The sequence below is a fragment of the Heloderma suspectum genome, chromosome Z (genome assembly GCF_057233095.1).
Source record: "Heloderma suspectum isolate Gila_16-S chromosome Z, 16-S_ref, whole genome shotgun sequence".
Classification (NCBI taxonomy): domain Eukaryota; kingdom Metazoa; phylum Chordata; class Lepidosauria; order Squamata; family Helodermatidae; genus Heloderma; species Heloderma suspectum.
The window spans coordinates 968,761-996,381 of NC_139476.1; the positions used below are offsets into that span (position 1 = coordinate 968,761).

Consider the following 27,621-nt stretch of genomic DNA (forward strand, 5'->3'; position numbering starts at 1 on the left):
TCCTTCATACAAATTGTCTTTGCTCATGTGGAGATGAAGCGGTAAAGTCTCTATCGCACGTACTCCTTTTTTGTAATTTTTATAGAGACAAGCGAATAAGAATTACACCTACAGTATTTTAAATAAATTCCCTGGAAGATCCTCCAACTGGCATTTTATTTACTTACTGGCTAATGTTAATAAATGTGTAACACAGGCTGTTGCAGAATTTTGATTCTCTGCTGTTAAAATTCGTAAGGTCATTCTTCAGACTCATATGTTGTAATTGGATGATGATATTTTAACATACTATGTCAATTGTATTTAGGTTTTAAATATTTTAAACAACTGATATATATTTGGGGTGGGGGGTTGTCTTATGTATTTTATTTTGTGGATTATTTTGTGTTCCAAATGGTCTGTGGAGAGTATTATAATAACGTTACTTACTTACTTACTGTTCTATAATAATGTATGTATGGTAGTTCATTTCATTCCATTTATATCCCACCATTCATTAAAATAAAAATCCCAGGGCGAAGAACAACAACATGATAAAAAGCACAATAAAATACGATAAACTATAGCGAGTTTTAGATGCCTCCCATAGACATTATCTGTTTACTTAGACTTTCCCTGACATACAATCGCACTGCTCCATTTTATCGTTTTTATAACTTTTAAAAATGTATTTATTCCAGTTTTTACAGTGGCTTTTATACTGTATTTAATGCATTTTTTAAAAATGGAAACCACATGGAGATTATGATAGCAGTATATAAGCAGTTTGAATGAGTGAATGATTGAATGAATGGCTGAATGCATGCATGCATGCATGCATGCATGCATAAATAAATAAATAAATAAATAATAAAACAAATAAACCTTGAATAAAGCCAACAAAGCAACCAGGACTGAGGTTGATTGCAGCAGCAATTACCCACATGTGGATGGGCAAGGCTGCACTTGTGAATACCCATGTAAACAGATGGATATTTTGTACTCCATGTTTCTCACCTGGGTGATTTTGCACAAGCGCCTTACTTCTCGATGATGCAAATGCTGTCTCCTTAACGTTCATCTCCTTTCTTCTCAGGCCGCAGCATGGATCCCAAAGGACAGACCAAAACGATGTCTTGGCGGAAACCTCTCCTGCTCATTCTCGTCCAGGTAGCGATTGCCGCCATCTTCTTTGCCTACATCCAGACCGAGTCGAAGACGGACTCCTTATTCTCCACTTCTCCCATGTTGGCACCACAGAACCGGCCTGGAACTCGGCCTACAGTACACAAAGGGCCCTCAGGCCTCACCATTCTCCTCTGGACCTGGCCGTATGGCATCCGTGTTGGCATTGAGAACTGCACGGAAGTCCTCAATGTTGCTGATTGCCACTTCACTGTCGACCGCAGCTGGTACCAAAAGGCTGACGCGGTGCTTGTTCACCATTACGACGTCTACTTGAATGCTGCCAAGCTGCCCCATGACCCACGGCCGCTCTCCCAACGCTGGATCTGGTATAGTCCGGAGCCTCCCAGCAAACACCCTGTCCCCACCTTCATGGACAACCTCTTCAACCTCTCTATGTCCTACCGGAGGGACTCGGATATCTTTGCCCCATATGGGTGGCTGGAACTCCTCGACCAGCCTCAAGAGTTCACCATCCCGCCCAAGTCCAAGCTAGTGGCCTGGGTGGTCAGCAACTGGAGGCCCACTTATGTTCAGCCTCGGGTAAAGTACTACCAGCAGCTGAAACAGTACATCAATGTGGATGTCTATGGACGCGGTCACTGGCCATTACCGGGAACCAAACTTCTGTCCACATTATCCCAGTACAAATTCTACCTGGCCTTTGAGAATTCACAGCACGATGACTACATCACTGAGAAGGTTTGGAAGAATTCGTTCATGGCTGGGACGGTGCCCGTGGTCATGGGACCACCCCGGAAGAACTACGAGCGGTGCATGCCCCCGGACTCGTTCATTCATATCAACGACTTCCCCAGCCCACGAGAGCTGGCCGATTTCTTGCACGAACTGGACAGGAACGACACGCGATATGCAAGTTACTTCCAGTGGCGGTCCTGGCTGAAACCAGTTCACTACAAATCTTGGGGCTACCAGTTCTGCAAAGCGTGCCAGGCTTTGCAACAATTGCCAACCAAGTACCAGACCTTGCCTGAGCTGAGCAAATGGTTCAAGTGAGGCAGTGAACCGTCGGGCCACGCGGTGGGTCTCATTCTTTTGCTGGCTGGCCTCTCCTGGTACAGTTCTTTGCAAGATGTCCCCGGCTCTTGCAAAGCCTGGCTGTCACGTTTTACACCTTCTCCTAATGTGACCTCTTCCATGCCTTAATTGCTGCTCTTGCGTTAATTAAATGGGCCAAATTAACATAACAGATTAATAGGGAGCTGGGGTTGCAAAAGTTTAAAATGCATCACTTAGATCAGGGGTCCCCAACCCCCGGGCTGCGGACTGGTCCCAGTCCGTGGACTTTTAGCAACTGGGCTGCGGGGGTGTGCAAAATCCCCTCACCTTGGGTCCGCAGGGGTCTGGGAGGTGATTCGTCCCGTCCCCCCTGGAATCCTTGCTGGCCCTGGCCGGCTCTGCTCCGCAGCGAGTCCGCAGAGCTGCTGGCCAGCTCCGGCCGCTGGCGGACTTCCGGCAACTGGGACGCAAATGGCATCCGCATAGCAGATGCCATTTGTGTCCGTGTTCTTCAAGTAATAGGCTACGTAAATCTTTATGTGGCCGATTACTGCAAAGAATAGGGAAGCAAATGACATTGGCTATGTGGATGCCATTTGCATCCCAGCAGCTGGAAGTCTGCCAGCGGACATCCCCCCCAGTCCATGGAAAAATTGTCTTCCACGAGACCAGTCTCTGGTGCCAAAAAGGTTGGGGACCACTGACTTAGATCATTGTTTTCAAACAGTCCTACTGCCCAACTCAGAGGCCCATGCTGGCAGGGCAGAAGTGAGGGAGAAGTGTATTTCTCCCCCTTTCCTTCCTGTTATGGGTTTCTTTACCCATTTCCCTCCCACTGCAAGCAATGGGAGAGAAATGATTTACCCCTACTGCAGAGCGGGTGTAAATTTCCCCATGTTGGGAGCTGGGACCTCTGAGGGCGGACCTCTCTCTCCCCGATCCCCCCATGCCATGCCCACATTCGCCCCCTTTTTACCTCCCTCCCCTGTGGGGGGAGGTAAGTAATGTGGACGTTTCCATGGGGCTGGGAGTGGGCTTCCAGGTCAGATGAACCTCTCTGAGGGTAGACCGCTCTCTCCACCCTCAGAGGGGCTCAGTCCAAAACGCAGTATGTGTCAAGCCTCAGGAATTCAGGGAAACGGTAGGAATGGATGGATTGGTCAGTTCCTCCCTGGAGCCATAGGATTTCAGCCTTAAATGACCATGGCACAAACCTTGCCTTAGGAGTCATGAACTGGATTAGACCAAGGGGTGGGGGAAGCTCCGCCTACAAAGCTTCTCCATCCTGCAGCTTCCTCTGCTGCTTCCAGCAAGCTCCCATCCATCAATGGAGATAACAGGGCACTTAAAGGCATTTAAGCTTTAAATAGTTTTGCCTGTAAATACCCTACATGGAACTGAATTGTGCTTTGCAGGCATGGAAGTGGCTGCTCTGGGGCTTACTCCTGAGCAGACATGCATAGAATTCAGCTGCAGGTTGTGTGCTTAGTGCGAACATGTCAAACTTTGTATGAATTACACCTGACCCTCACCTCCCCCCCATTTGCTTTGTCCCACCCACTCTGTCACCCCTCCCCCTGTACCCTTAGCCCTCCCCAAGGGAATGCTGCCCCCCACCCCAAGACTCTTCCCAAATTGGACTTCAACCCCTGGGCCAAAAATGGTTTCCCACCTCTGGATTACATGAATGAACAATGAAGGAACCATGAGGGAGTTCAGAGTGAGTGGATCTGATGCAGAGGTTCTTCACTTATTTATTGACAAATGAGAGAGATTATCACTGATGATTTATTGTACGGATTGCAGTTGGGGCTGTGTGTGTGTGTATGTGTGTGACAAGAACTGATTAAGAGCTTTTGTCCTTTGCAATTTGGTATAGAAGTCTATATCTTAATTTATCTCAGCTTGAAATAAATTAATAGAAGCTCTTTAAAAGTGTAGCTGGAAAGTGCGGTCTTACGGTGGGATTCCTCTCCTATGCAGGTGACAGAAGGCAGGAGGCCTCTTCCATTCATGCATGCTTTTGGCTGATTATATATATTGTGCACATTTATGCAAATCAAATAATGAATGCATTATAGAATCATAGAGCTGGAAGGGGCCTTGGAGGTCATCTAGTCTAGGCCCCTGTTCAGTCCAGGCTCTCCATTGCAGGGTATAGCTGCAGCAGCCCTGAGAGATGCTAATCCAGCCTCTGCTTAAGTCCCTCCAGTGATGGAGAACCCACCACCTCCCAAGGAAACCTGCTCCACTGCTGAACAGCCCTCACTGTTAGGGAATGTGTCCTACAGTTTAGCTGAAATACATTTCCCTGCAATTTCCAGCTGCTGGTTCTAGCTTTGCCCTCCGGGGCAACAAAGAACACGTCTGCGCCATCTTCTGCATGACACCCTTTCAGATATTTGAGGACCATTACAGTGCCTCCGCTTAATCTTCTCTTCTCTGGGCTTAACTTACCCAGCCCTTTCAACCGTTCCTCAGAGGACTGGGTTTCCAGACCCCTCACCATCCTGGTCACTCTTCGCTGGACACACTCGTTTGTCCTTCTTAAAATGGGTTGCCTAGATCTGGACACAGGACTCCAAATGCAGCCTGACTGATCAAGTAAATCTGATTAATCCACAAACCTACTTGTTTTTTTGTTTTTTTATCAGGGGTGTCGCCCATGGCCCTTCAGCCCCAAATCTATTTTTGCAGGGCCCCAGAATCTATTTCCCAGGGGCCCAAAATCTATTTCCCAGGACCCCCGAATCTATTTGACATTGCCCCTGAATCTATTTCCCAGGGGCCCTGATTTATTCCAAGCCCCAAGTGTCCATTATTGCCTACAGGAAGGGTTTTTTCTCTCTCGCTGTCTGCTTAACTGCCACACAGCGGGGCAATTTTTAAGGGGGACTGCAGTTAGGGCAGGAAGGATTAACTCCCCTTTCCCACACACTGCAACACCCCACCTGCACTAAAAACCTTCCCTTGCATGGAATTAAGTGGGGGGGGGGGACCTCTCCATTAATTTGGGCTGAGCTGGGTCAGGGTGCAAATGAATGGAAGCATTTGTTTCATTTGAGATGATATGGATGAGGAATGCGTCAGCTAGCGTTGCCTCCTGTGAAATGCAGAGAAATCTTCGCCATCCTCTCTATGTTGTTGTTGTTGTTCAGTCGTTCAGTCGTGTCCGACTCTTCGTGACCCCACGGACCACAGCACGCCAGGCCTTCCTGTCCTGCGCTCTCTCCCGGAGTGTGCTCAAGTTCATATTCATTGCATCGGTGATGCTATCTAGCCATCTCATCCTCTGCCGTCCCCTTCTCCTTTTGCCTTCAGTCTTTCCCAGCATCAGGGTCTTTTCCAGTGAGGCTTCTCTTCGCATTAGGTGGCCAAAATATTGGAGCTTCAGCTTCAGTATCTGTCCTTCCAATGAGCACTCAGGGTTGATTTCCTTTAGGATGGACTGATTTGACCTCCTTGCAGTCCAGGGCACTCGTAAGAGTCTTCTCCAGCACCACAGTTCGAAAGCATCAATTCTTCGGCGCTCAGCCTTCCTTATAGTCCATCTCTCACAGCCATACGTTGCTACTGGGAAAACCATAGCTTTGATTAGACGGACCTTTGTGGGCAAGGTGATGTCTCTGCTTCTTACTATGCTGTCTAAGTTTGCCATAGCTTTCCTCCCAAGGAGCAAGCGTCTTTTAATTTCATGGCTACAGTCACCGTCTGCGGTGATCTTGGAGCCCAAGAAAGTAAAATCTGTCACTGCTTCCATTTCTTCCCCTTCCATATGCCAGGAAGTGATGGGGCCAGATGCCATGATCTTCGTTTTTTTAATGTTGAGTTTCAAACCAGCTTTTGCACTCTCCTCTTTCACCCTCAACAAGAGGCTCTTGAGATCCTCTTCGCTTTCTGCCATTAGGGTGGTATCGTCTGCATATCGGAGGTTGTTGATAATTCTCCCAGCAATCTTAATTCCGACCTGTGATTCATCCAACCCGGCGTTTCTCATGATGTACTCTGCATATAAGTTAAATAAGCAGGGTGACAATATGCAGCCTTGTTGTACTCCTTTCCAAATTTTGAACCACTCGGTTGTTCCATGTCTGGTTCTTACTGTTGCTTCTTGACCCTCGTACAGGTTTCTCAGGAGACAGGTAAGGTGGTCTGGTACTCCCATCACTTTAAGAATTTGCCACAGTTTGTTGTGATCCACACAATCAAAGGCTTTAGCGTAGTCAATGAAGCAGAAATAGACGTTTTTCTGGAATTCTCTTGCTTTCTCCATGATGCAGCAAATGTTGGCGATTTGATCTCTAGTTCCTCTGCCTCTTCGAAACCCAGCTTGTACTTCCGGTAGTTCTCGGTTCGCATACTGCTGAAGCCTAGCTTGCAGGATTTTGAGCATCACCTTGCTGGCATGTGAAATGAGCGCAATTGTGCGGTAGTTTGAACACTCTTTGGCGTTGCCCTTCTTTGGAATTGGAATGTAAACTGACCTTTTCCAGTCTTGCGGCCACTGTTGAGTGTTCCAGATTTGTTGGCATATTGAATGCAGCACTTTAACAGCATCATCTTTTAGGATCTTAAATAGCTCAGCTGGAATACTGTCATCTCCGCTAGCTTTGTTGTTACTAATGCTTCCTAAGGCCCACTTGACTTCACTCTCTAGGATGTCCGGCTCAAGTTCAGTGACCGCACTATCATGGCCATCGGGGACATTCAGATCTTTCCTGTATAGTTCTTCTGTGTATTCTTTCCACCTCTTCTTAATCTCATCTGCTTCTGTGAGGTCCCTGCCTTCTTTGTCCTTTATCATGCCCGTCTTTGCACAAAACGTTCCCTTGAGATCTCCGATTTTCTTGAAGGGATCTCTAGTCTTTCCCATTCTGTTGTTTTCCCCCATTTCTTTGCATTGTTCACTTAAGAAGGCCTTCTTGTCTCTCCTTGCTATTCTATTCCTTGTTTCCCGCCTCCCAGCTGAGCAGAGCAGAGCAGAGCAAGCTGCTCCAGCTGGTCCAGGGACTACAGAAGCAGGCAAGCTCCCAGAGAGCGAGCGAGCAGGGGGAGCAAACAGGAGTTGGCCAGGGGAGTTGCAGTGGTTGAAGAGACAAAGGAGACAAAGGAGACAGAGGCTAAGAGGTAAGTGGGCTGCAGGAAGCCCAGGGGGCTGCCCGTTATCCTTCTGATTGGCTGTGAGCTCACCAGGTGCTTCTGAGAGCTCCAACTGAATTGGAGGGGTGTGGCCTGAGTACTCCCAGCAGCTGACTGGGCGGGAAGCTTCAGTCTGTTTCCCGCCTCCCAGCTGAGCAGAGCAGAGCAAGCTGCTCCAGCTGGTCCAGGGACTACAGAAGCAGGCAAGCTCCCAGAGAGCGAGCGAACAGAGCGAGCCAGGGGGACCAAACAGGAGTTGGCCAGGGGAGTTGCAGTGGTAGAAGAGACAAAGGAGACAGAGGCAAAGAGGTTAGTGGGTTGCAGGAAGCCCAGGGGGCTGCCCTTTATCCTTCTGAGAGGCTGTGAGCTCACCAGGTGCTTCTGAGAGCTCCAACTGAATTGGAGGGATGTGGCCTGAGTATTCCCAGCAGCTGAGTGGGCGGGAAGCTTCAGCATGTTTCCCGCCTCCCAGCTGAGCAGAGCAGAGCAGAGCAGAGGAAGCTGCTCCAGCTGGTCCAGGCACTACAGAAGCAAGCAAGCTCCCAGAGAGCGAGCGACCAGAGTGAGCAAACGGGGAGCAAACAGGAGTTGGCCAGGGGAGTTCAGCAGGGGAGGTCAAGGGGGAGGCCCCTAACATTTTTTTAAATTATTTTTATTTTTTATTTTAACTACGTTTTTTCCATTTATTTGTCTTGTAACACACACTTTCACACCAGTGGGACTCTGCTTTTAACCTCTACTGAGTAGAGGAGCAGGCACAGGCCAGTCTAGAACAATCACAAAGCTAGACACAAAAAGGGAAAAGAGGCTATGGAAGGACAGGACTCTCTCCGGTGGTGGTGACCTGCAAGGTGTGTGCAATGTTTGTTTTCTTGCCGGAGAACAACATGGCCTACACCTGCAACAAGCGCAAGTTGATCACGCTGCTGGAGGAAAAAGTAAGTGTACTGGAGCGGCGACTGTCGACCCTCCGGGGAATAAGAGAACACGAAGAGTTCTTGGACAGAATGGGGGAACTTCAGCAGCAAAGGGCAGACCAGAAGCTTGAAGAGCAACAGCAAGATGAGGCAGTGGGAAATGCTGAGGTGAAGAAAAATGGAATAGAGGATACTCCTTGGAAAAGGGTGACAGTTAGGAGAAGAAGAACTAGACGCCACTCTGCACCGGTGGAAGCAGTGGAGCAGTGGAACCGATTCCAGGTACTTGCGGATGAGACTGGAGGACAGCCTGCAGAGGAAGAATCACAGGGGAACCTGCATGAGAGTGAGCAAGAGGCTAAAGGTCAGTCAAACAGAGGCGATGAAACCCAGGCCTACAAGATGAAGAAGAGAAGAGTGGTAGTAGTGGGAGACTCCTTGCTGCGTGGGATCGAGACCCAAGTATGTCGCGAAGACCCATGGACTTGCCAGGTATGTTGTCTCCCGGGAGGACAGATTAGAGACGTGACTGAAAGGTTGCCTGCGCTCATAAAGCCCACTGACAGGTATCCCTTTCTTCACATCCATGTGGGAACAAATGATACCGCCACGCGGAGCTACGAAGAGATCACGTCAGACTTTGAAGCTTTGGGAAGGAAACTCAAGAACTTTGGGGCCCAGATCGTTTTCTCATCCATCCTTCCAGTAGTTATAAGAGGGATAGAAAGGGAATGAAAAATACTCCGGGTGAATGACTGGCTACGAAGGTGGTGCCGACGAGAGAGATTTGGATTCTGGGACCACGGGCTATACTTCCTGGAAGATGGGCTGTTGGCTAGGGATGGGTTGCACCTCACAAAGGCTGGGAAGAATGTGTTTGGCCACAGCATGAAGAACTTCATCAGGAGGGCTTTAAACTGAATCCTACGGGGAAGGGAGATGTAATGTTGGGGGTAACAATGGACATAGGCGCATGCACTGCAATGGAGAGCACAGCTCTGATCGCGCCCAATAATAGTCTTCAGACACATGTAGGAAGAAAGCCAGACTATGAAGCACATGGTCTTCGATGTCTATATACTAATGCCCAGAGTATGGGAAACAAACAGAACGAACTTGAACTCTTAATACAAGAGGGAAATTATGACCTGATAGGTATAACTGAGACTTGGTGGGATGAATCTCATGACTGGAATACAGCAATTGAAGGATATAACTTGTTCAAAAAGAACAGGAGGAGCAGAAAGGGAGGTGGGGTTGCACTGTATGTGAAAGATACATATCTCTGCACAGAAATACAGGAGGATGAGCTTGGTAGCCCCATGGAGAGCATCTGGGTTGAAATAAATGGAGCAAAGAATAAAAGGAACCTGGTGGTCGGAGTCTACTACCGGCCACCTAATCAAGGAGAAGACAAGGATGAAACTTTTGAAAAGCAAATAGCCAATGTTTTAAGGAAGCATGATGTAGTAGTAATGGGGGACTTCAATTTCCCTGATATTTGTTGGGAGACAAATTCTGCAAAACATGGCCCCTCCAGGAAATTCCTGACTTGTCTGGCGGATAACTTCCTCCTACAGAAAGTAGAGGAAGGAACTAGAGGATCGGCTATCCTTGACTTGATCCTAACCAACAGAGATGACTTAGTGGATAAAGTAGCAGTTACAGGAACTCTGGGGGAAAGCGACCATGTTGTACTTGAGTTCTTGGTTCTAAGGGAAGCAAAAGCCGAGTGTAGTCAAGCGCGTACCCTGGATTTTAGGAAAGCTGATTTTCATAAACTCAGAACAATGATCAGTAAGGTCCCATGGCAAGCGATGCTAGCAAGAAAAGGAGTCCAAGATGGGTGGGAGCTTTTAAAAAAGGAAATTCTCAAGGCACAATCACAAGCAATTCCAACAAGAAGAAAAGGAGGAAGACAACAGAAGAAGCCAATGTGGCTTCACAAAAAGCTTAGGGATGACCTGAAAACAAAAAAGGACACATATAGGAAGTGGAAAGAAGGCCAAGTAACAAAGGAAGAGTACAGGCAGGTAGCACAGAATTGCAGGGATGGCGTCAGGAAGGCTACAGCTGAGAATGAGCTGAGGTTAGCAAGGGATGTTAAAAACAACAAAAAGGCTTTCTTCAGCTACGTGCATAGTAAAAGACAGAGGAAAGAAATGGTGGTTCAGCTATTAAATAAGGATGGCAAAATGATAACAGATGACAAAGAAAAGGCGGAGGTGCTCAATTCCTACTTTGGCTCAGTCTTCTCCCAAAAGAGGGTCGATGACCCCCCTGGCAAAGGCGAAGTACAGGCTGAAGGGGCAGGATTGCAGCTTGAGATCGACAGGCATATGGTCAAGGAACACCTCATTACTTTGAATGAGTTCAAATCTCCAGGGCCAGATGAACTGCATCCTAGAGTCATAAAGGAACTGGCAGAAGAACTCTCAGAACCGCTGTCTATTCTCTTTGAGAAATCATGGAGGACGGGGGAAGTGCCGGATGACTGGAGGAGGGCTAACGTTGTCCCTATCTTCAAAAAGGGTAAAAAGGAGGAACCTGGGAACTACAGACCAGTCAGTCTGACATCAATCCCTGGGAAAATTCTGGAGCAGATCATAAAGCAATCCATCTGGAAGCACCTTGACAACAATGCCGTGATTACTCGAAGCCAACATGGATTTGTCAAAAACAAGTCCTGCCAGACAAATCTGATCTCAGTTTTTGATCAAGTCACCTCCCTTGTAGACCGTGGGAATGCTGTAGACATCATATACCTCGACTTCAGCAAAGCTTTCGACAAAGTGCCCCATGATATCCTGATGAGCAAACTAGCTCGAAGTGGGCTAGATGAAACAACGATCCGGTGGATCCACAGTTGGCTACAGAATCGGACAAAGAGTGCTTATCAATGGGACCTTCTCAAGCTGGGGAGAGGGAACGAGTGGGGTACCGCAGGGCTCAGTCCTGGGCCCAGTGCTCTTCAACATTGTTATGAATGACTTGGAGGAGGAGGTGCAGGGAATGCTGATCAGATTTGCAGATGACACAAAATTGGGAGGGATAGCTAATACTTTGGAAGACAGAAACAAAATTCAGAGTGATCTGGATAGACTGGAGCACTGGGTAGAAAACAACAGAATGACGTTTAATAGGGACAAATGCCAAGTTCTGCACCTAGGACAAAGAAACCAAATGCACAGTTACAAGATGGGGGATACGTGGCTCAACCACACTACAAGCGAGAAGGATCTTGGAATTGTTGTCGATCACAAGCTGAATATGAGCCAACAATGTGATGTGGCTGCAAAAAAGGCAAATGCTCTTTTGGGCTGCATTCATAGAAGCATCGCTTCCAAATCCCGGGAAGTACTAGTTCCCCTCTACTCAGCACTGGTCAGGCCTCATCTGGAGTACTGTGTCCAGTTCTGGGTACCACACTTGAAGAAGGATGCAGACAAACTGGAGAGGGTTCAGAGGAGGGCAACAAAGATGATCAGGGGACTGGAAACAAAGCCCTATGAAGAGAGACTGAAAGAACTGGGCATGCTTAGCCTTGAGAAGAGAAGACTGAGGGGAGATAGGATAGCACTCTTCAAGTCCTTGAAAGGTTGTCACAGTGAAGAAGGCCAGGATCTCTTCTTGATCATCCCAGAGTGCAGGACACGGAATAATGGGCTCAAGTTACAGGAAGCCAGATTCTGGCTGAACATCAGGAAAAACTTCCTGACTGTAAGAGCAATACGACAATGGAACCGATTACCTGGGGAGGTGGTGGGCTCTCCCACACTGGAGGCCTTCAAGACGAGGCTGGACAGCCATTTGTCAGGGCTGCTCTGACTTGGATTCCTGCATTGAGCAGGGGGTTGGACTCGATGGCCTTGTAGGCCCCTTCCAACCCTACTATTCTATGATTCTATGATTCTCTGGAACTCTGCATTCAGTTGGATATATCTTCCCCTTTCTCCCGTGCTTTTCGCTTCCCTTCTTTCGTCAGCTACTTGTAAAGCCTCATCAGGCAGCCACTTTGCTTTCTTGCATTTCTTTTTCTTTGGGATGGATTTCGTTGCTGCCTCCTGAACAATGTTACGGACCTCCGCCCATAGTTCCTCAGGCACTCTGTCTACCAGGTCTAATCCCTGAAATCTATTCCTCACCTCCACTGTATATTCATAAGGGATATGATTTAGGTCATACCTGAATGATTTAGTAGTTTTCCCGACGTTCTTCAATTTAAGCCAAAATTTTGCAACAAGAAGCTCATGATCTGAGCCACAGTGAGCTCCAGGTCTTGTTTTGCCTGACTGTATGGAGCTTCTCCATCTTCGGCTGCAAAGGACATAATCAATCTAATTTCGATATTGACCATCTGGTGATGTCCATGTGTAGAGTCGTCTCTTGTGCTGTTGGAAAAGAGTGTTTGCTATGATCAGCGTGTTCTCTTGGCAAAACTCTATTAGCTTTTGTCCTGCTTCATTTTGTACACCAAGGCCATGCCTGCCTGTTATCCCGGTGATTTCTTGACTTCCTACTTTAGCATTCCAATCCCCTATGATGAAGAGGACGTCTTTTTTTGGTGTTAGTTCTAGAAGGTGTTGTAGGTCTTCATAGAACCGATCAACCTCAGCTTCTTCGGCCTCAGTGGTTGGGGCATAGACTTGAATTACTGTGATGTTGAATGGGTTGCCTTGGATTCGTACTGAGATCATTCTGTCGTTTTTGAGATTGTACCCCAGTACTGCTTTTCCCACCCTTTTGTTGACTATGAGTGCTACTCCATTTCTTCTAAGGGACTCTTGCCCACAGTAGTAGATATGATGGTCACCTGAATTAAATTCGCCCATGCCTGTCCCTTTTAGTTCACTGATTCCCAAGATGTCGATGCTCAATCTTGCCATCTCATGTTTGACCACCTCCAGCTTCCCTTGATTCATTGATCTGACATTCCAGGTTCCTAAACAATATTGTTCTTTACAGCATCGGACTTTCTTTTCACCACCAGACACATCCACAGCTGAGTGTCCTTCCGGCTTTGGCCCAGCCGCTTCACTCTTTCTGGCGCTACTTGGAAATTCCCTCTGCTCTTCCCCAGTAGGATATTGGCCACCTTCCGACCTGAGGGGCTCATCTTCCGGCGTCATCTCTTGTAGCCTTGTGATACGTTCCGTGGGGTTTTCTTGGCAGGGACACTGGCGTGGGTTGCCATTTCCTTCTCCAGTGGGCCACATTTTGTCAGGACTCTCCGCCATGAGCTGTCCGTCTCGGGTGGCCCTGCATGGCCTAGCTTATGGCTTCACTGAGTTACGCAAGCCCCTTCGCCACAGCAAGGCAGTGATCCATGAAGGGGATCCTCTCTATATTTGCATATATAGATATGCAGGTTAGCGGCCTGAGGGCCTGGGCTGTGGCCACGTTAAAGTGCCTGGCCGCGACGCAGCGGGAGGCTTCCTCAGTGTCGCCAGGCGCACGACGCGGATGCCCGCCCGCGGCTCACAGCCAAGCCTGGCTCAGTGGTCTAATGTGCCGCCCCCTTGCCTCCCCCAGGAGCTCCGGGCTTGTGGGGAGGGGCCGCTTGTGTTCGAGCGCCCATGCAGCCACATCAGGTTTCCCAGTCCGGGCGGCCTTACCGCGCCCAGGTGCCAGCTCGCAGCGCCCCGCCCGCTCCATCTGCCAGCCGCTGACTCAGCGGGCTGCCCGGTTTCGGCCCAGCTTGCTCGGCAGGCAGGGAGGAAGACGCACCCCTTCCCAGGCGGCTCCCGCCCCGGCCGCTTGGGGGACCCAGTGGGCCCTTCTGGGATGCTTGCATGCGCAGCTGCTGTGGGGCTGTGCAGCGCCCGACAGAACAGGGCCTTTCTTTCCCGCAAGGCCGTAAGAGGAGCTGTGCCGGATCAGGGCAGTCCCACCTAGCCAAACATCCCGGCTGTGGCCGGCGCGCCTGAAAACTCAGCTACCCCCCAGGGCTTGTTCCCAGAATCTGGTACGTCGAGGACCAAGCGACACTTTTCTCCTGTGCAAATTGCACCCCTTCGCATCTGGATCAGGACCACAGCGGGGGCAAAAGGCTAAAGCCCCTGCCCGTAGAAGATCCGGTCGAGAGAGGGTTTTTTAAATATTTTTATTTTTATTTTTTAGGGGTGTTTTTACCCCGCTCTTGAGCCGAAAAAGGCTCCCAGAGTGGCTTACAAAGATGAATATTAAGACAGGCCCTGCCCTCAGGCTTACAATCTAAAAGACACGACACAAAAGGAAAAGGGACTGTGAATGAGGAGGGGAAGGAAAGCGAATGCATCACTGACAGATGCATTCGACTAGGTTGGCCTCCCCCTTGCCATAATGCTCTTTCTCGGAGACAGGGAGTGCAGCCTGCCAGCGGCCCTTGGTTCTCCAGCCGATGGATGAGGCCAGAGTCCGCAGTCCCTTGAGGGCTGAGCCTCTTTCAGCCAGAGTGCCTAATTTCATTTCAGAGAAGCTTTTGGGGGCTGCATTCTGGGGATGGGTGGGGCTGAAGGCAAAAGGGCGGGGCAGAGCCCCCAAACTACCAGCCTACTTGAGCTTAAAGCGCTTCCTGCCTTCAGAGAAGCATTTCAGCCTTTTAGAATGGAGAAAAACAGCACCAAAGCTAGAAACTGCCCAACCATTGGTGGTTAGGGGGAACGGGGTGTGGCCCTCTGGAAAGCCCGGGGGGGGGCACATTTGGCCCCCAACGTTGGTTCTGCACCTCTGGCCTCTACCAACTAGCTGTAGCGGTGCAGGGTTTCTGGCAGGGGCTCTTTCTTTCCCAGCTCTGCCTGGAGACACTGCCAGGATCAAACCCAGGACCTTTGGCATGCTAGACAGGGCTGCCACCCCCCCTTCACCGCTAGGAAGTGCCTCTGCTCACCCCACCCCACTCCTCCGCCTGAGCCAGCATTTCCCATGGCCACATGCAACAACGTGTGTTTGCATCGCTTGTCCGTCTCCTTGAGACAGGGGGAAAAGCTTGGCTTGGGGGCCTCTGCCCAGGCCTCTCCCTTGGCAACCCTGGGGTTTTCCCAGGGCTGTCTCCTGGTCCCGCCACCACAACCCAGCCAGGGCACAACACACCCAGGTCTCCCCTGCCCGGCCGCCCATGGTGACGGCTCTGAGTCAGCACGTCTGGCCAGCTCAGAGTCCCACTTCTCGGCCAGGTCTGAGGGAAGCACTCTTGGCTGGTGTGCCGGCAGCCGGATTGTCATATACACAGAGTCCGGCTCGTCTGGTCGCCGCAGAGCTCTGCTGCATCTGGAGCAGGGCTGGAGGGGGGAAAGGGGGTGTCTCCAGGACAGCGGGGAAAGCATGAGGTTTCAGGCAGAGCCACTGGGGGTGCAAGGACGTGGCTCCCTCTGAGTTCTTCCAGGCCCCAGATTTCATTCTTTTGCAAACAGATCTGGTGCCTTCCAGATGTGTGTTGGACTGTGATGCCCATGAAGCATGCTGGGGGTTGTATCAAACACCTGTGGACAGCACCAAGCGGAGGGAGGCTGTTTTTACAGTGGTTCTCTAGCCATCTTACGGAGATGCAAGTGAAAACACGCAGGCAGAATTTGACCCGTAGCCGGTCGGTCCTGTTGATTAGGACAGAATTTCATTCCAGGTCCACCCTTGCAGGATGGATCAGGCCACAAGGGACATGAGAGGCCATGCGTTGAAGCCTTTACTATGTCAGATGGATGTGTGCGAGTCTTGTTAAAAATTCCGCCCCCGTCACATCCCATTGTTGTCCCGAGTACTTGGGAAAGTTCACATGGTTCACAACAACCCTGCGAGGGAGGTTAGGCCAAGAGATCTCGCAACCGGTGGAGAGCCAGGGCTGAAGGCGAATTTGAATCCAGCCCCCTTCGTCCCACGCTCAGACTTGTGGCTCTCCGGACGGTTTGGCCTACAACCCCCATCGTCCCCACCATCGTGGCCGAGCTCGAGAGCTGTGCTCCGAAACACCCACCCCTGCTCTAACCATTCCACCACACACTCTCGGCAGCTTCGTGGCAAGAGGGCGTCACCTTGTGCTGAGCACCCCGGAGCGCCCCTCGCGCAGCTGCCCCTTTCATGCGCAGCCACCGCGCTCTCCGGAGGCGCTCGGGGGCGCCTCCGCTGCCCTTCCCCTGTTTCCTCTTCGGCGCTGAGCTGCCAGGCTCTGGGTACCACTGCTTGCCGCCCCCCCCGCGCCGGATGAGTCCTCGCTCCATCCTGGCTGGTGCCCGGCTGCAGACGCTGTGGAAACGCCAGCAGCAGTCTCGGGACTGCAGCCCCCTGTCTGCCCCGGGAGGTGCCTCCGCCCCGGGCCCTCTGCTCCAGACGGGCAGGGATGGAGACGGCGGTCTACAAACGGCGCAGCTCACGGAGCCGTGGCCTGTCCGCTCCCTCTTGCCCCGTGGGACCGCGGCCAGAAGCCCCCGAAGAGACCGGGGGGCTGAGCGCAGGGAGGAGGTGGCGCAGGGAACCCCCTGCGCGCGATCCTGCGCGGCATCCCACAGCCGCTGCGCGCGCTTTGCTTGCACGCAGCAGAACTGCCCGGGTCCTCAAGGACCGTTCGGTCTCCCCAGACATCATCCCATCATCATCCCATCATCCCAGCTCCCCAGACATCATCCCATCTCGGCGGACGCCCCGCGCTGGAGTGCCGCGCCGCCCCCCGCATCTTTTTAGTCCCCCTTTCCTAGCCTGTTGGCTTCCAGACAGCGACTCCTGGATCACACCGGCGTACGTTGGCGCAGGAATAAAAGAACGAGGTGTAGCGGTTAGAGCTTTGGAGCGGGGCTGTGGAGACACAGTCCCCAGCTGGCCACAAAGCTCGCTGGGTGACTCTGGGCCAGTCCCTGGCTCTCGGCCTAACCTGCCTCGCAGGGTTGTCCTCGGGGTAAAACGGAGAGGAGGGAAAAGAGACAGGGGTGTAGATGCAGCGGCTATTGCTGAAGGAGGGCGCAAGGTGCTTTCCCGGCTTTCCCGCGATGTACCCATGTGCAGCCTAGGAAGCTGGCTTAGACCGAGTTAGAACTTGGTCCCTCCAGCCCAGTATTGTCGACACGGGCTGGCAGCTGCAGTTCTCCAGGGTATCAGGCAGGATTCTCTCCTAGCCCTTCCTGGAGATGCTGCCAGGGGATCAAACCTGGGACCTTCTGCATGCAAAACAGGGCCGTTGCCTTGATGATACAGTAAGCTTCTAGTCCTCATGGTTCTGTATCAAGGGCTGATTTTAAAGAGGAACATCAGAAGCTGCCTTCGACCAAGTCAGACCCTCGGCCTGCCAAGCCCAGAATTGTCAACACTGACTGGCAGCAGCAGCTGTCCAGAGTTTCAGGCAAGATTTCTTTCCTAGCCCTTCCTGGAAATGCCAGGGATTGAACCCAAGACCTGCATGTAAAGCGCTGAGCGACAGTATTTCCCTTACAAAATAAATTAAGATTCCAGCCCTCATGGTTCTGAATCAAAGGCTGGGTTAACTAAGGTTAGCGTTAGAAGTTAGGGTCCATAGGTCAGCAGAGCTTGGCGCACAGAAGGACTTGAGTTCAATTCCCGGTATCTCCAGGCTGGGCTGAGAAAGACCCATCTCAGAAACCCCGATCGTGTGGGCAACCCTGAGCGAGAGGGACCAGGGCTCTGATCCTGTGTAAGGCAGCTTCCAAAGTTCCTAGGGCAGCAGGAGCAAATTCTCCCTCTGCCTTCTCCACCTGTTTGAGGTTAAGGTTGCCTGAATCCTATCCAGGAGGAGCTGGCCCCGATCCTGGAGCCGCCGCAGGTGGGTGCAGCTAACATTGATGGTCTCCGATGCATCGGAGGAACGGCGAGGGGTGTGCGTGGAGAACACCCTTCTCAGTCTGCAGAGTTACAGCTCAGGTGCCCCTCCGCGCCTGAGTCACCACCCTGGCCCTCCAGGTGTGAGGTGTGTGCAGCTACCTGTCCCTGGGGACACCCTGTCAACTTGGGACACCCCCCCCCCTCTCTCTCAGAGCTTCCCTGGCTGAGCAAGGCGGAGAGGAATGCGTCCACCCCACAAAGGCCAGGTGTTAGAGCGACGAGAGCCCCAGGCGGAAGCTGGAGGGAGGTGGCATCTCTGCCTGCGTGACACAGATTTGGCACTGGTCCTGAGGATGAGGCAGGGCACACCTGATCGTGGCCACTCGACCTCTCTCTCTCTCACTATCTCCGGGGCAAGGCCAGGTGACGAAAGAGGAAGCGGATGAGAAGGTGGAGGCTGCTCCAGCATGGCACGCTGAGATGAAAACAGATGGCGACATCCGGAGGGAAATCTTCCCTCTCTCCCATTTGTAATCATGCGTGCGAGTAAACAACGTTGGCAGGCCAACAGCATGCCGCTCTGGCCTCAGAGGCTCAGGAAGAACAAAGCAAATCGTCTTGCATTGCAAAGCTTCGGGTCCAGTTTCTGATTCATAGAATCATAGACTAGTAGGGTTGGAAGGGGCCTACAAGCGCAACAGCATCCCCCTATCATGTCCACCCCCTCCCCACACCTGAGCGTCTGTTTTTCAGAGGTAGACTGCGTCAGAACATGGAAATTCAAATGGCCTGATATGGCTAGTTGCCAAGGGTAGATCTCTCCTCCTCTTCCCCCTCCGCCATGAATTTGCCTCCTCATCTTTTCAGACCATCACATCCAGTGCACATCATGTAGCAGTGAGTTCCGCAGAGGGGGGTTACTCAGAGGGACGTACGTCTGACTAGGCATCTATAGGGTTGCGCTGTGTTTTGGGCAAGGTGTTTCTGAGTTCTTGTCCCTGCCACCCCAATATTGATATCCTACGGCCTCCGTTTCAGCCTACGATGCCAATTTGCCATCTCCTGATCATTTAAACTAATATCACGTTTTTATGGTTTTATCTTCTGTGTTCCATTTGCTGCTTTGGGAGGACACGGCTCTGACAGGCCACCTATAAATACTTCCAACAGCAACAGCAAGGACAAGGACAATGGTGGGTTTGTGTTGTAATATTATTGTGCTTTTAACCAATTTGTGCAACATCTAGACTGAGGATTCGTTTTAGGCTTTTTAATCGATATAACTAGTGATGTCCAGTTGCACAATGTTCTTGACTCGGCCCTGTGGGAAAGAGGAAGGCGTGAGGGAGATGAGGAGCAGGCAAAGGCAGCATCAGGAGACGAGGGCAGGAAGCAGGGCCATCCCACCAGCCCACTGATAGTCTACGTGTTTTTTTCCTCTACCCTCCCCATCTGTTTTTCCTTGCGTATCGTTGTTTTTTAGATTGTAAACCTGTGAAGGCAGGGACCTTTTTGCTGATTGACTGAAAGCCGCTCTGGGGATAAAAAATACTTTAAAACAAGAAGCAAGCAAACAATACATTTCCAGCTAATTAGAGCTGCAGGAAAGTAAATGCAAGGATCTCCATGACACACATACACTCCTGTTCCCAGATGGCCTTCAGCTGGCTCAGGGTTGTCTCCCCTTCTGTCTGCTGCCTAGACAATGAGGCTGTGGAGCGTGCTTCTGACAAGGCGCAGAGGAGCCAGGCTCTGGCACAAATGGTGTGGGGAGAGAGGAAAAGGGGCCAGAGGGCTTGGAAAGGCCACTGGGGTGAATTATGAGGGCCGCATCTCTTCGCCCAGAGTGGAGGCAGGACTTCTGGGTCCTGTGTTGACTCCTGGGAAGGAAACAGATCTGAAGGCTGGACTGCTGTGGTTTGAGTAGCTGACTGCTTTTTCAGGGCCAGCATCCCAGGCAGCTGTCCAGGCGGTGATGTTTGTCCCCACCCCTCAAGGGAAAGTGCCCTGGTTGAACTTCTGCTTCCTTTTTGTTTGTTTGTTTATTATAGATTTCTTACTATATTGGTATCCTGCTGTTTTTTCCTCGTGCAAGGAACCTATGGCAACATACATGGTCCCCCTCCTCCAAATTTTATTCTCACCACAACCCTGTGAGGTAGTTCAGGCTGGAAGTCAGCGACTGGCCCAAAGTCACCCAGTGGACTTCATGGCCACGTGGAGACTTGAACCCGGGTCTCCCCAGCCCTAATCCGAGGCTCTAACCGCTATACCACAGTGGCTCACATCTGTTTGTTTTTGCTTGTGTTGCAGGTTCCCCTCTTGGCTCTGCTTGGAAACTGAGGAGTCCCCCCCACACACACACGCCTCGCCGCAACACACAGTGTGTGTCACCAGCATGCGGGGGGACGCCATGTTCCGCTTGCGTGCCGGCTGCATCGCCAGGAGTTCTCCTGCTGGAATCCGTCCAGAAGAACATTGTCTCCAGGTGTCATCACACCCTGACATAACCGCGCAGGGATGTTTGGGGTCCATTCTAATGTGCCGTCTGCATTCCTCATCATAGTTTCCCACACCTCCTCCACCTCGTCTCCCCCCCAGGCCTTTTCCCGCAGCAAGTCAGCGGTGCAGAATTCATGCGTGGTGAGTGAAGGAGGACCGCGTCATCCTGGCCTTCGCCTCACGCCGGGCCTTACATAATCCCTGGAGAGATCCCGAGGCGCCCAAGTCTACTTGGCGTGAGAGAAAAAAACGGGATTCCTTACTCGTCCCTTTATTTGGGGAAAGCAGAGCCGGCGCCACAATGAGTCGCCAGGCCGGCTGGAGCGTGCTGGGAATCGAGTTTGCTTGGATTTCACTTACTTTATTGCAAGCCCTTTGGGGCAGAGACTGTGGCAGTTTAGCCAAGGGCTGTAGCTTGCTGGCAGAGTGCATATTTATTCATTCATTCATTCATTCATTCATTTCATTTCTATACCGCCCAATAGCCGAAGCTCTCTGCAGACAGGAGGTCCCAAGTTCAGTTTACCAGCATTTTATTCACTAATTCATTCATTACATTTCTATACCACCCAATAGCCAAAGCTGGTTTGGGGAAGAACTCCGCCTGAAACCCCTGCAGAGCCGCTGCCAGTCAGTGCAGGTAATACTGAGGTATACGGTCCACAGTTCTGACTCCGCAGAAGGGAGCTGCCTCTGTTCCTGTTTAAATCTACCCTTTATTCAGAACCATGAGAACTAGAATCTCACTTTTATGACGAAGGTTTCCTGGGTTTTGTGCCATTCCCCCCCCCCCATTCTAAAAGGTTGAAATGCCTCTCCGGAGGCGGAGTTGCTGCCAGTCAGAGCTTCCAGCTAAAATAGTCTTGGGCTGGGGGGTGCCTTCAGCCCCGCCCATCACTGGGATGCGGCCCCCAAGAGCTTCTCTGAAATGGAATTTGGCCCTCAGGCTGAAAGTGTTTCAACAGTCCTGGTACAGACAATACCAAACTCAGGTCTGACTTAGCAGAGGGTAGCGGCCTGTGTTCCTGTTTAAATCCACCCTTGATTCAGAACCATGAGAACTAGAACTTTGTTATTAAGGGAAGGAGCATACCCCAGTGCGAGAGCCTCTGCTTTGCAAGCAGGAGGTCCCAGGTCTGATCTCCAGGAAGGGCAGAGAAAATTCCTCTGCTTGAAACCCTGGGGAGCTGTTGCTGCCAGTCAGCGCCAACAATACTGGGCTGGATGGACACATGCATAAAAGTAGCTTCCTGCGTTTCTCACTTTGGGGCACCAAATAAATGTTAAAGAGTCGTAGTTTATAGTCTGCTTTTTCCGAAACCACAAGGTGGGGAACACCAGATCCTGACCCTCACAGCTGCTGTGTGAGATATGGTGATACTGTGCCCATTTTACAGAAAGGGTGGAAATGACGGCTGATCCAATCAGGCCAATGGAGCCCTTGTTAACATACAACTAGGGTGGCTGCAGTTGCAGGATTCCTGCATCTTGTGGGGGTCGGGCTGGATGACCTCGGAGGACCCTTCCGACTCTAACATTCTTTGTTTCTGTGATGTTCCAGCAGCTCCGGGTTCCTTTGCAGTGTTGCAGGAAGCAACAGCCATGCCAGGGGCCAGAGATCGGAAGGGGCAGGAACAGGCCCCACTGCTTTCCCTATGCCTCTCCCGTTCTTAGAAACTGTGGCTTTTCCTTTGAAACAGCCCCTGATATTCTCAGAGGATGCGGGCAGCATCAGCAGCACATGCAGATCTGGGATGGAGCCACTGAAATATAAACAGGCTTCACTGGCTTAATCCAGTTTGGTGGATCGGTGTATTTCCCCTGGATGATGTGGGGCTAAAGTTCTCTGCCTCTGCACCCCTGAACATGAATGATCCCCAGCAGCACACGGCCACTCTGATGGAATCAGGGCCATACCTGACAGGAGTCCCCATGCCTTTAAAAGAGGCTTCTTAAGAACAGCAGGAAGTCTAACCCAGTAGCCTGTTTCCAACAGAGGACAGCTGAATGGGATACGGAATTTTCTTTTTCCAAACCAACGTCAGCGACTGTTATTCTGCGCTAGACTGGCGCCAGACATGGAGGCTCTGTGTTGGCTAATACCTGTTGGTTGAGACACCCCCCCACACCCCTTTCCCATGAGTTTGTCCACCCAGCCACCTCCATTTTGACAGTCGGTCTCCGCCTTCTGCTGCTGTAGTGCCTTTCTTCTGATGCTCCACAGAGTGGAGAAGCAGCACCTTGAAAACTTCTCCCTGCCACTCAACTGCTGGCAAAGACAGGAGATGCTGCCCTCCCCGATCAAGGGCTGTGGGCGTCTTCTCAGCCAGCGTGAACCCTCTGGTCAGATCCTCCGCCCTGTCCCTTCTTCCAGCATGAGATAAGCACCTGCCTGGCTGACTCCAGTTAAACCTGTGATCGCCTCCAAGGAATCCACCGCTGCTATTTTTAAAACCAGCCCCAGAGCCTGGGAACAAGGAGATCTCGTTCAGCAGCAGCCGTGAGTCACCCACGCTTGACGGGGAGCTCTTGGCGGCACGGGGAAAACACACTCCCTGGTGGTGATTCGGCCTGCGCATGTGATGGAGGCGGGAGGGAGAACTGGTCACCCTGGCCCTACTGAGGGAGAAGGAAGCCCCGCCCCCTACAGGCCAGTCTCCGAAAGGGGCGGAGCTCCTGCTCGCCTGCCTGCCTGCCACAGTGGCAACCCGGCAATCACACCACATCGCCTTTCGCTGTCGTGCTGATCTCTTCTATGCTGTTTTATTTTATTCATGATTCCATTTATGATTCTCTGTTGAATCGACCCAATGGCCTTGCAGGCCCCTTCCAACCCTACTATTCTACGACTCTGTGATTCTATGGATTTTCAATCTTTGCACTGCTCTTGGGCCCTAATTGGTTATTATTGCTATTGTGAACCCCTCAGAGAGCTTTGCCTATTGCGTGGCATAGAAATGTAATACATAAGTACATGCATGCATATTTTTTAATTTTATAATGTCATTTTAAACTTTTATATAGTATTTTATGGCTTTAATTGTTGTGGTTCGCCAAGACAGCTTTGGCTATTGGACAGTATAAAATGTAATTAATAAATAAATAAACAAGTCTATATCCTGCCCTTTTCCTTCTTGCAAGGAACCCAAGGTGGTTCACATGGTCATAGAATCATAGAACAGTAGGGTTGGAAGGGGCCTACAAGGCCATCCAGTCCAACCCCCTGCTCAATGCAGGAACAAGTCAGAGCATCCCTGACAGATGGCTGTCCAGCCTCGGCTTGAAGGCCTCCAGTGTGGGAGAGCCCACCACCTCCCTAGGTCATGGGTCCAATTGTTGCATTGCTCTAACAGTCAGGAAGTTTCTCCTGAGGTTCAGCCGGAATCTGGCTTCCTGTCACTTGAGCCCATTATTCCGTGTCCTGCACTGTGGGATGATCAAGAAGAGATCCTGGCCTTCTTCTCTGTGACAACCTTTCAAGGACTTGAAGAGCGCCATTCTATCTCCCCTCAGTCTTCTCCAGGCTAAACATGCCCAGTTCTTTCCGTCTCTCCTCACAGGGCTTTGTTTCCAGTCCCCTGATCACCTCCTCTGAACCCTCTCCAGCTTGTCTGCATCCTTTAAAATGTGGTGCCCAGGACTCCAGAGGAGGCCTCAGCAGTGCTGAGTAGAGGGGAACTAGGACTTCCCGCAGCTGAACTGCCACGACACCACTGCTGCTGGAAAGCGGTGCCACACGGGCTGGCCCGGCCTTGGTGGCTGCCAGGGAAGCCAGAGGCCAAGGAGGGGAGTGCGCACACCCGCCTCCCGGGCGCAGCCTCCTCTTGGCACGGATTTGGGCTCCCGCCCAGGCGGGCAAGAGCAGGAGGCACCCTTTCCTTTCAAACGGCTCTGAGAGCGCCACCCACAAGCTCAGGCCCACGCAGAACTGCCCTTGAGCAGCTGCAGAGAGGCAAGAATCGCGGCAGGCCTGCCGGGGAGGGAATGCTGCCCCCCAAAGCTTCTCCACAACGTTAAGGGCACCGCCTTTACTCCCCCCACTCCTGCCCCCTCCCTCTCCCATGGGAAGCGGCCTTGTGCAGAGTCAGGCCTGTGGGTCCAGGTAGCCCCATATTGCTGACCCTGACCGGCAGCAGCGGCTCTCCACGCTTTCAGGCAGGACTCCTTCCTAGCCCTCCCCAGAGATGCCACCAAGGATCGCATCTGGGAGCCTCCACATGCAGTGCCGGGGCTCTGTCACTGAGCTACGGGCCTTCCCCTAATAATAAAGCAAGATCCTAGACCTCATGGTTCTGACTCAAGTGCTGATGATAAATCGGAGGAACAGGAGCTGGACCCTCAGTCTAGAGTCCAGAGAAGAGCCTTTCCCAGGCTGGAGCTCAAGCCTGGGACCATCGGCAATACAAACAAAGCCCCCAGCGGCAGCCCCTCCCCTCCGCTCCTGCCGCCACCCAACCGAGCCCTGCGTCTCCTGCCGCCAGCACCTACAGCACTTGTTTCTGAGCAAGCAGGGCGAGGATCGGGGCCGCCCCCTCGCAGGAGGCTTTGTTAGCTGCCCCCGCCGCCACCTGCGGCCCCTCGCGCGGGCAAATTAGCGGGAGCCCCGAGGCGCCTTCCTCGCCCCTCGCCGCTGCATAAAGCGGGCGCAGCTGTCGCCCTCTCCCCCGCTCTTGCTTAGGCGCGCGCGGGGTGGCTGGAAGGTGGCCTGGAGGTCGCGCAGGATGGAGGTGCCGCAAGGTAATTCCCCCCCCCCCGTGCTTGGCCCCCAGCTAAGCTGCCTCTGCAGGCAGTATGCGCTTGGAGAACCTTTCTGGTTCAGGTGCGGGAAGGCCTTTTCGGTGGTGGCTCCCTGTTATTTTACGCTTATTTTACGGGTTGCATCTGTCGCCTGCCTTTCCTCCGAGGAGCCCAGGGTGGCATACAGGATCTTCCTCCCCTCCATTGTTATCCTCACAACAACCCTGTGAGGTAGGTGAGGTTGAGACTCGGCGACTGGCCCGAAGTCACCCAGTGAGCTTCATGGCTGAGTGGGAACTCGAACCCAGGTCTCCTCTGACCACTACACCACACTGGCTCTGCCGGGGCCTCCGCTGTAGCCTTCTCAGAGACCGCTGAAGGGCTTTTTGTTCTGCCAGGCTTTCTAAGAACTGCTTTCAGGCCTTTGCACGTCTTGTTTTGCTGCTGGATTTAGTTTGTGTTTTTCCTGCAATGCTTTTACCCCATCCAGCTGGTCTTAACTTGCTTTTAATTACATGCTGGTTTTATCATTGCTTGTTGTTTGGTATTTTTTGTTTTTAATTACTCTGTACAACACTCGGAGAACTCTGGCCATTGGGAGGTCTAAAAGTGCAAATAAACAGATTGATTTTCAAGCTGTTTTTTAAACAGCTCCTGACGGAAGACCTGGAATTTGTCTCGGCAGACTTGGTCTGTGGGGTGAGCTTGTCTGGTGACATTCAGCACTTCAGAAGCGCCTCTGAGGTGGCTTCTGGAAAGGGAGGTCCTTGGTTCGCAAAGCTCTCAAGTAGCCATATCCCAGGCATGGTTACATGAGAGTAAGCCCCACTGACCTCATTTACACGTAACAACAATCCAGAGTGTGCGCTGAGTATGTGTTGAATCCGGGGTTGCTGTTGAATCGTAGATTGTCGTATGCATGAATCCTGGACTACGGTTTAACCATCGGTTGGTGACCACAAACAACCCAGGAAGAGAAGCCATGGTTTGTCAGGTGAACGCAACTACCCGAGTGTTAACCTGACCCAGCTCAAATACTACCTGAAGCAGGGCTTGGCAAAAGGCGACCTGATCCGGCCTTTCCACTCCTCTGCGGGGGGCCATGGGGAGGTTCAAGTTATGAGGCGGCTGACGCCATGCCTTTCTGCCAAGTTGAGGTATGCTTAGGGCAGCCTCACCCCAGGCCCCCCCCCCCCAATTTTTGGATGCTCTGGACTCCAAGGACATTTCTGTGTTGCACCAGCTAGGAGGGCGTAAGCCCAGCCCAGTCCCTCTGTGGCCTGTGTATCACTCGCTGAGAATCATAGAGGAGTCGGAAGGGGCCGTTGAATCCACGCCCTGCTCAGGACAGAAGTCCAGTTTTAAGCCTCCCTGACCGGTGGCTGTCCAGCCTCTGCTTGGACCCTTAGGACGTTTTCCCTGCTGGCCAACCGAAATCTGCCTTCCTGTAGCTTAAGCCCACTATTTCCTGTCCTGCCGTCTCAGATGAGAGAGACCAGGTTGCAGCCCTCTTCTGCGTGACAACAACCCTTTCGGGACTGGAAAAGTGCTCCCATCTCCCCCCTCGGTCTTCTCTTCTCAAGGCTGCACAGACCCAGTTCCTTCCAGCTTTCCAACTCGGACTGAGTCTCTAGTCCCCTGATCCCTTTGTTGCCGTCCTCTGGACTCCTTCCCGTTTCTCTGAATTCTTCTCCAAGGGTGGTGTCCGGAACCTGTACTGCTTTACTTTATCGGGGGGTTTTGCAGGGGGGTGGGGAATGCAATAGGATTTGAGTTTTAATGGTGCAGATTCAGGACAGAGCTGGCCTCTTGCCTGAAACAATCCCTGGTACCCGCCTCTGGACTGCCCCGGTCCCTGGAAAAGATGCGGGGGGGAGGGGGGCGCAGCTCAGCAGCCGATTGCCCTCTTTACATGCAGGTTGCCAGTTCGGTCCCCGGCAGCATCTCCAGGGAGGGCTGCAAAACCCTGCCCCAAACCCTGGGGAGCCACTGCTGCCAGCCAGTGTTGACAATACTGGACTACATGGACCAAGGGTCCAACTCAGCACCAGGCAGCTTCTGACGTTCTACGTGTCCCTCCTTAAGACGCTGTTCTGGCAGTGCTGACGGCGACCCGACCTTGGGCCAGAGGGAAATATCCCTGTGGAACTTGGGCACTCTTAAGGCAGGAGGGAGGGGTTGGGGGCTTTATGGATTGAGAGCCCGCAACGTTCGCCACTTCTGAGTTCTGAAACTCTCCCTTTTGCCCCACAGCATCCGGACACTTGCAGCTAGCATCAGGAAGACCCAAGCGAGGGAAGGGCCAAGAGGAGGCCCCAGGAGGGGAAAGTGCGCCCCAGACCAAGAAGAAGGCTGCAAAGACCCTGAAAGCCAAGGCTGTGGCTGAGGAACCCAGAGGCGA

The 27,621-nt window shown here is 51.9% G+C and overlaps 1 protein-coding gene across 4 annotated transcripts in view; it reads left to right on the plus strand.

Annotated features, from left to right (window-relative positions):
* LOC146333446 (3-galactosyl-N-acetylglucosaminide 4-alpha-L-fucosyltransferase FUT3-like) overlaps positions 1 to 20,614 on the plus strand; it is a 55,344-nt gene extending 34,730 nt beyond the window's left edge. For 3 of the 4 annotated variants that reach the window (XM_084826122.1, XM_084826124.1, XM_084826123.1), the window contains one exon: positions 1,076 to 5,083. In XM_084826122.1, coding sequence (XP_084682248.1) covers positions 1,084 to 2,181 — 1,098 coding nt within the window. In that variant the 5' untranslated portion in view covers positions 1,076 to 1,083 and the 3' untranslated portion in view covers positions 2,182 to 5,083. Of the gene's footprint in view, positions 1 to 1,075; positions 5,084 to 20,294 lie in introns of those variants that run through there. The other variant, XM_084826125.1, reaches the window with a different exon arrangement.
* Positions 20,615 to 27,621: the final 7,007 nt, after the last annotated feature.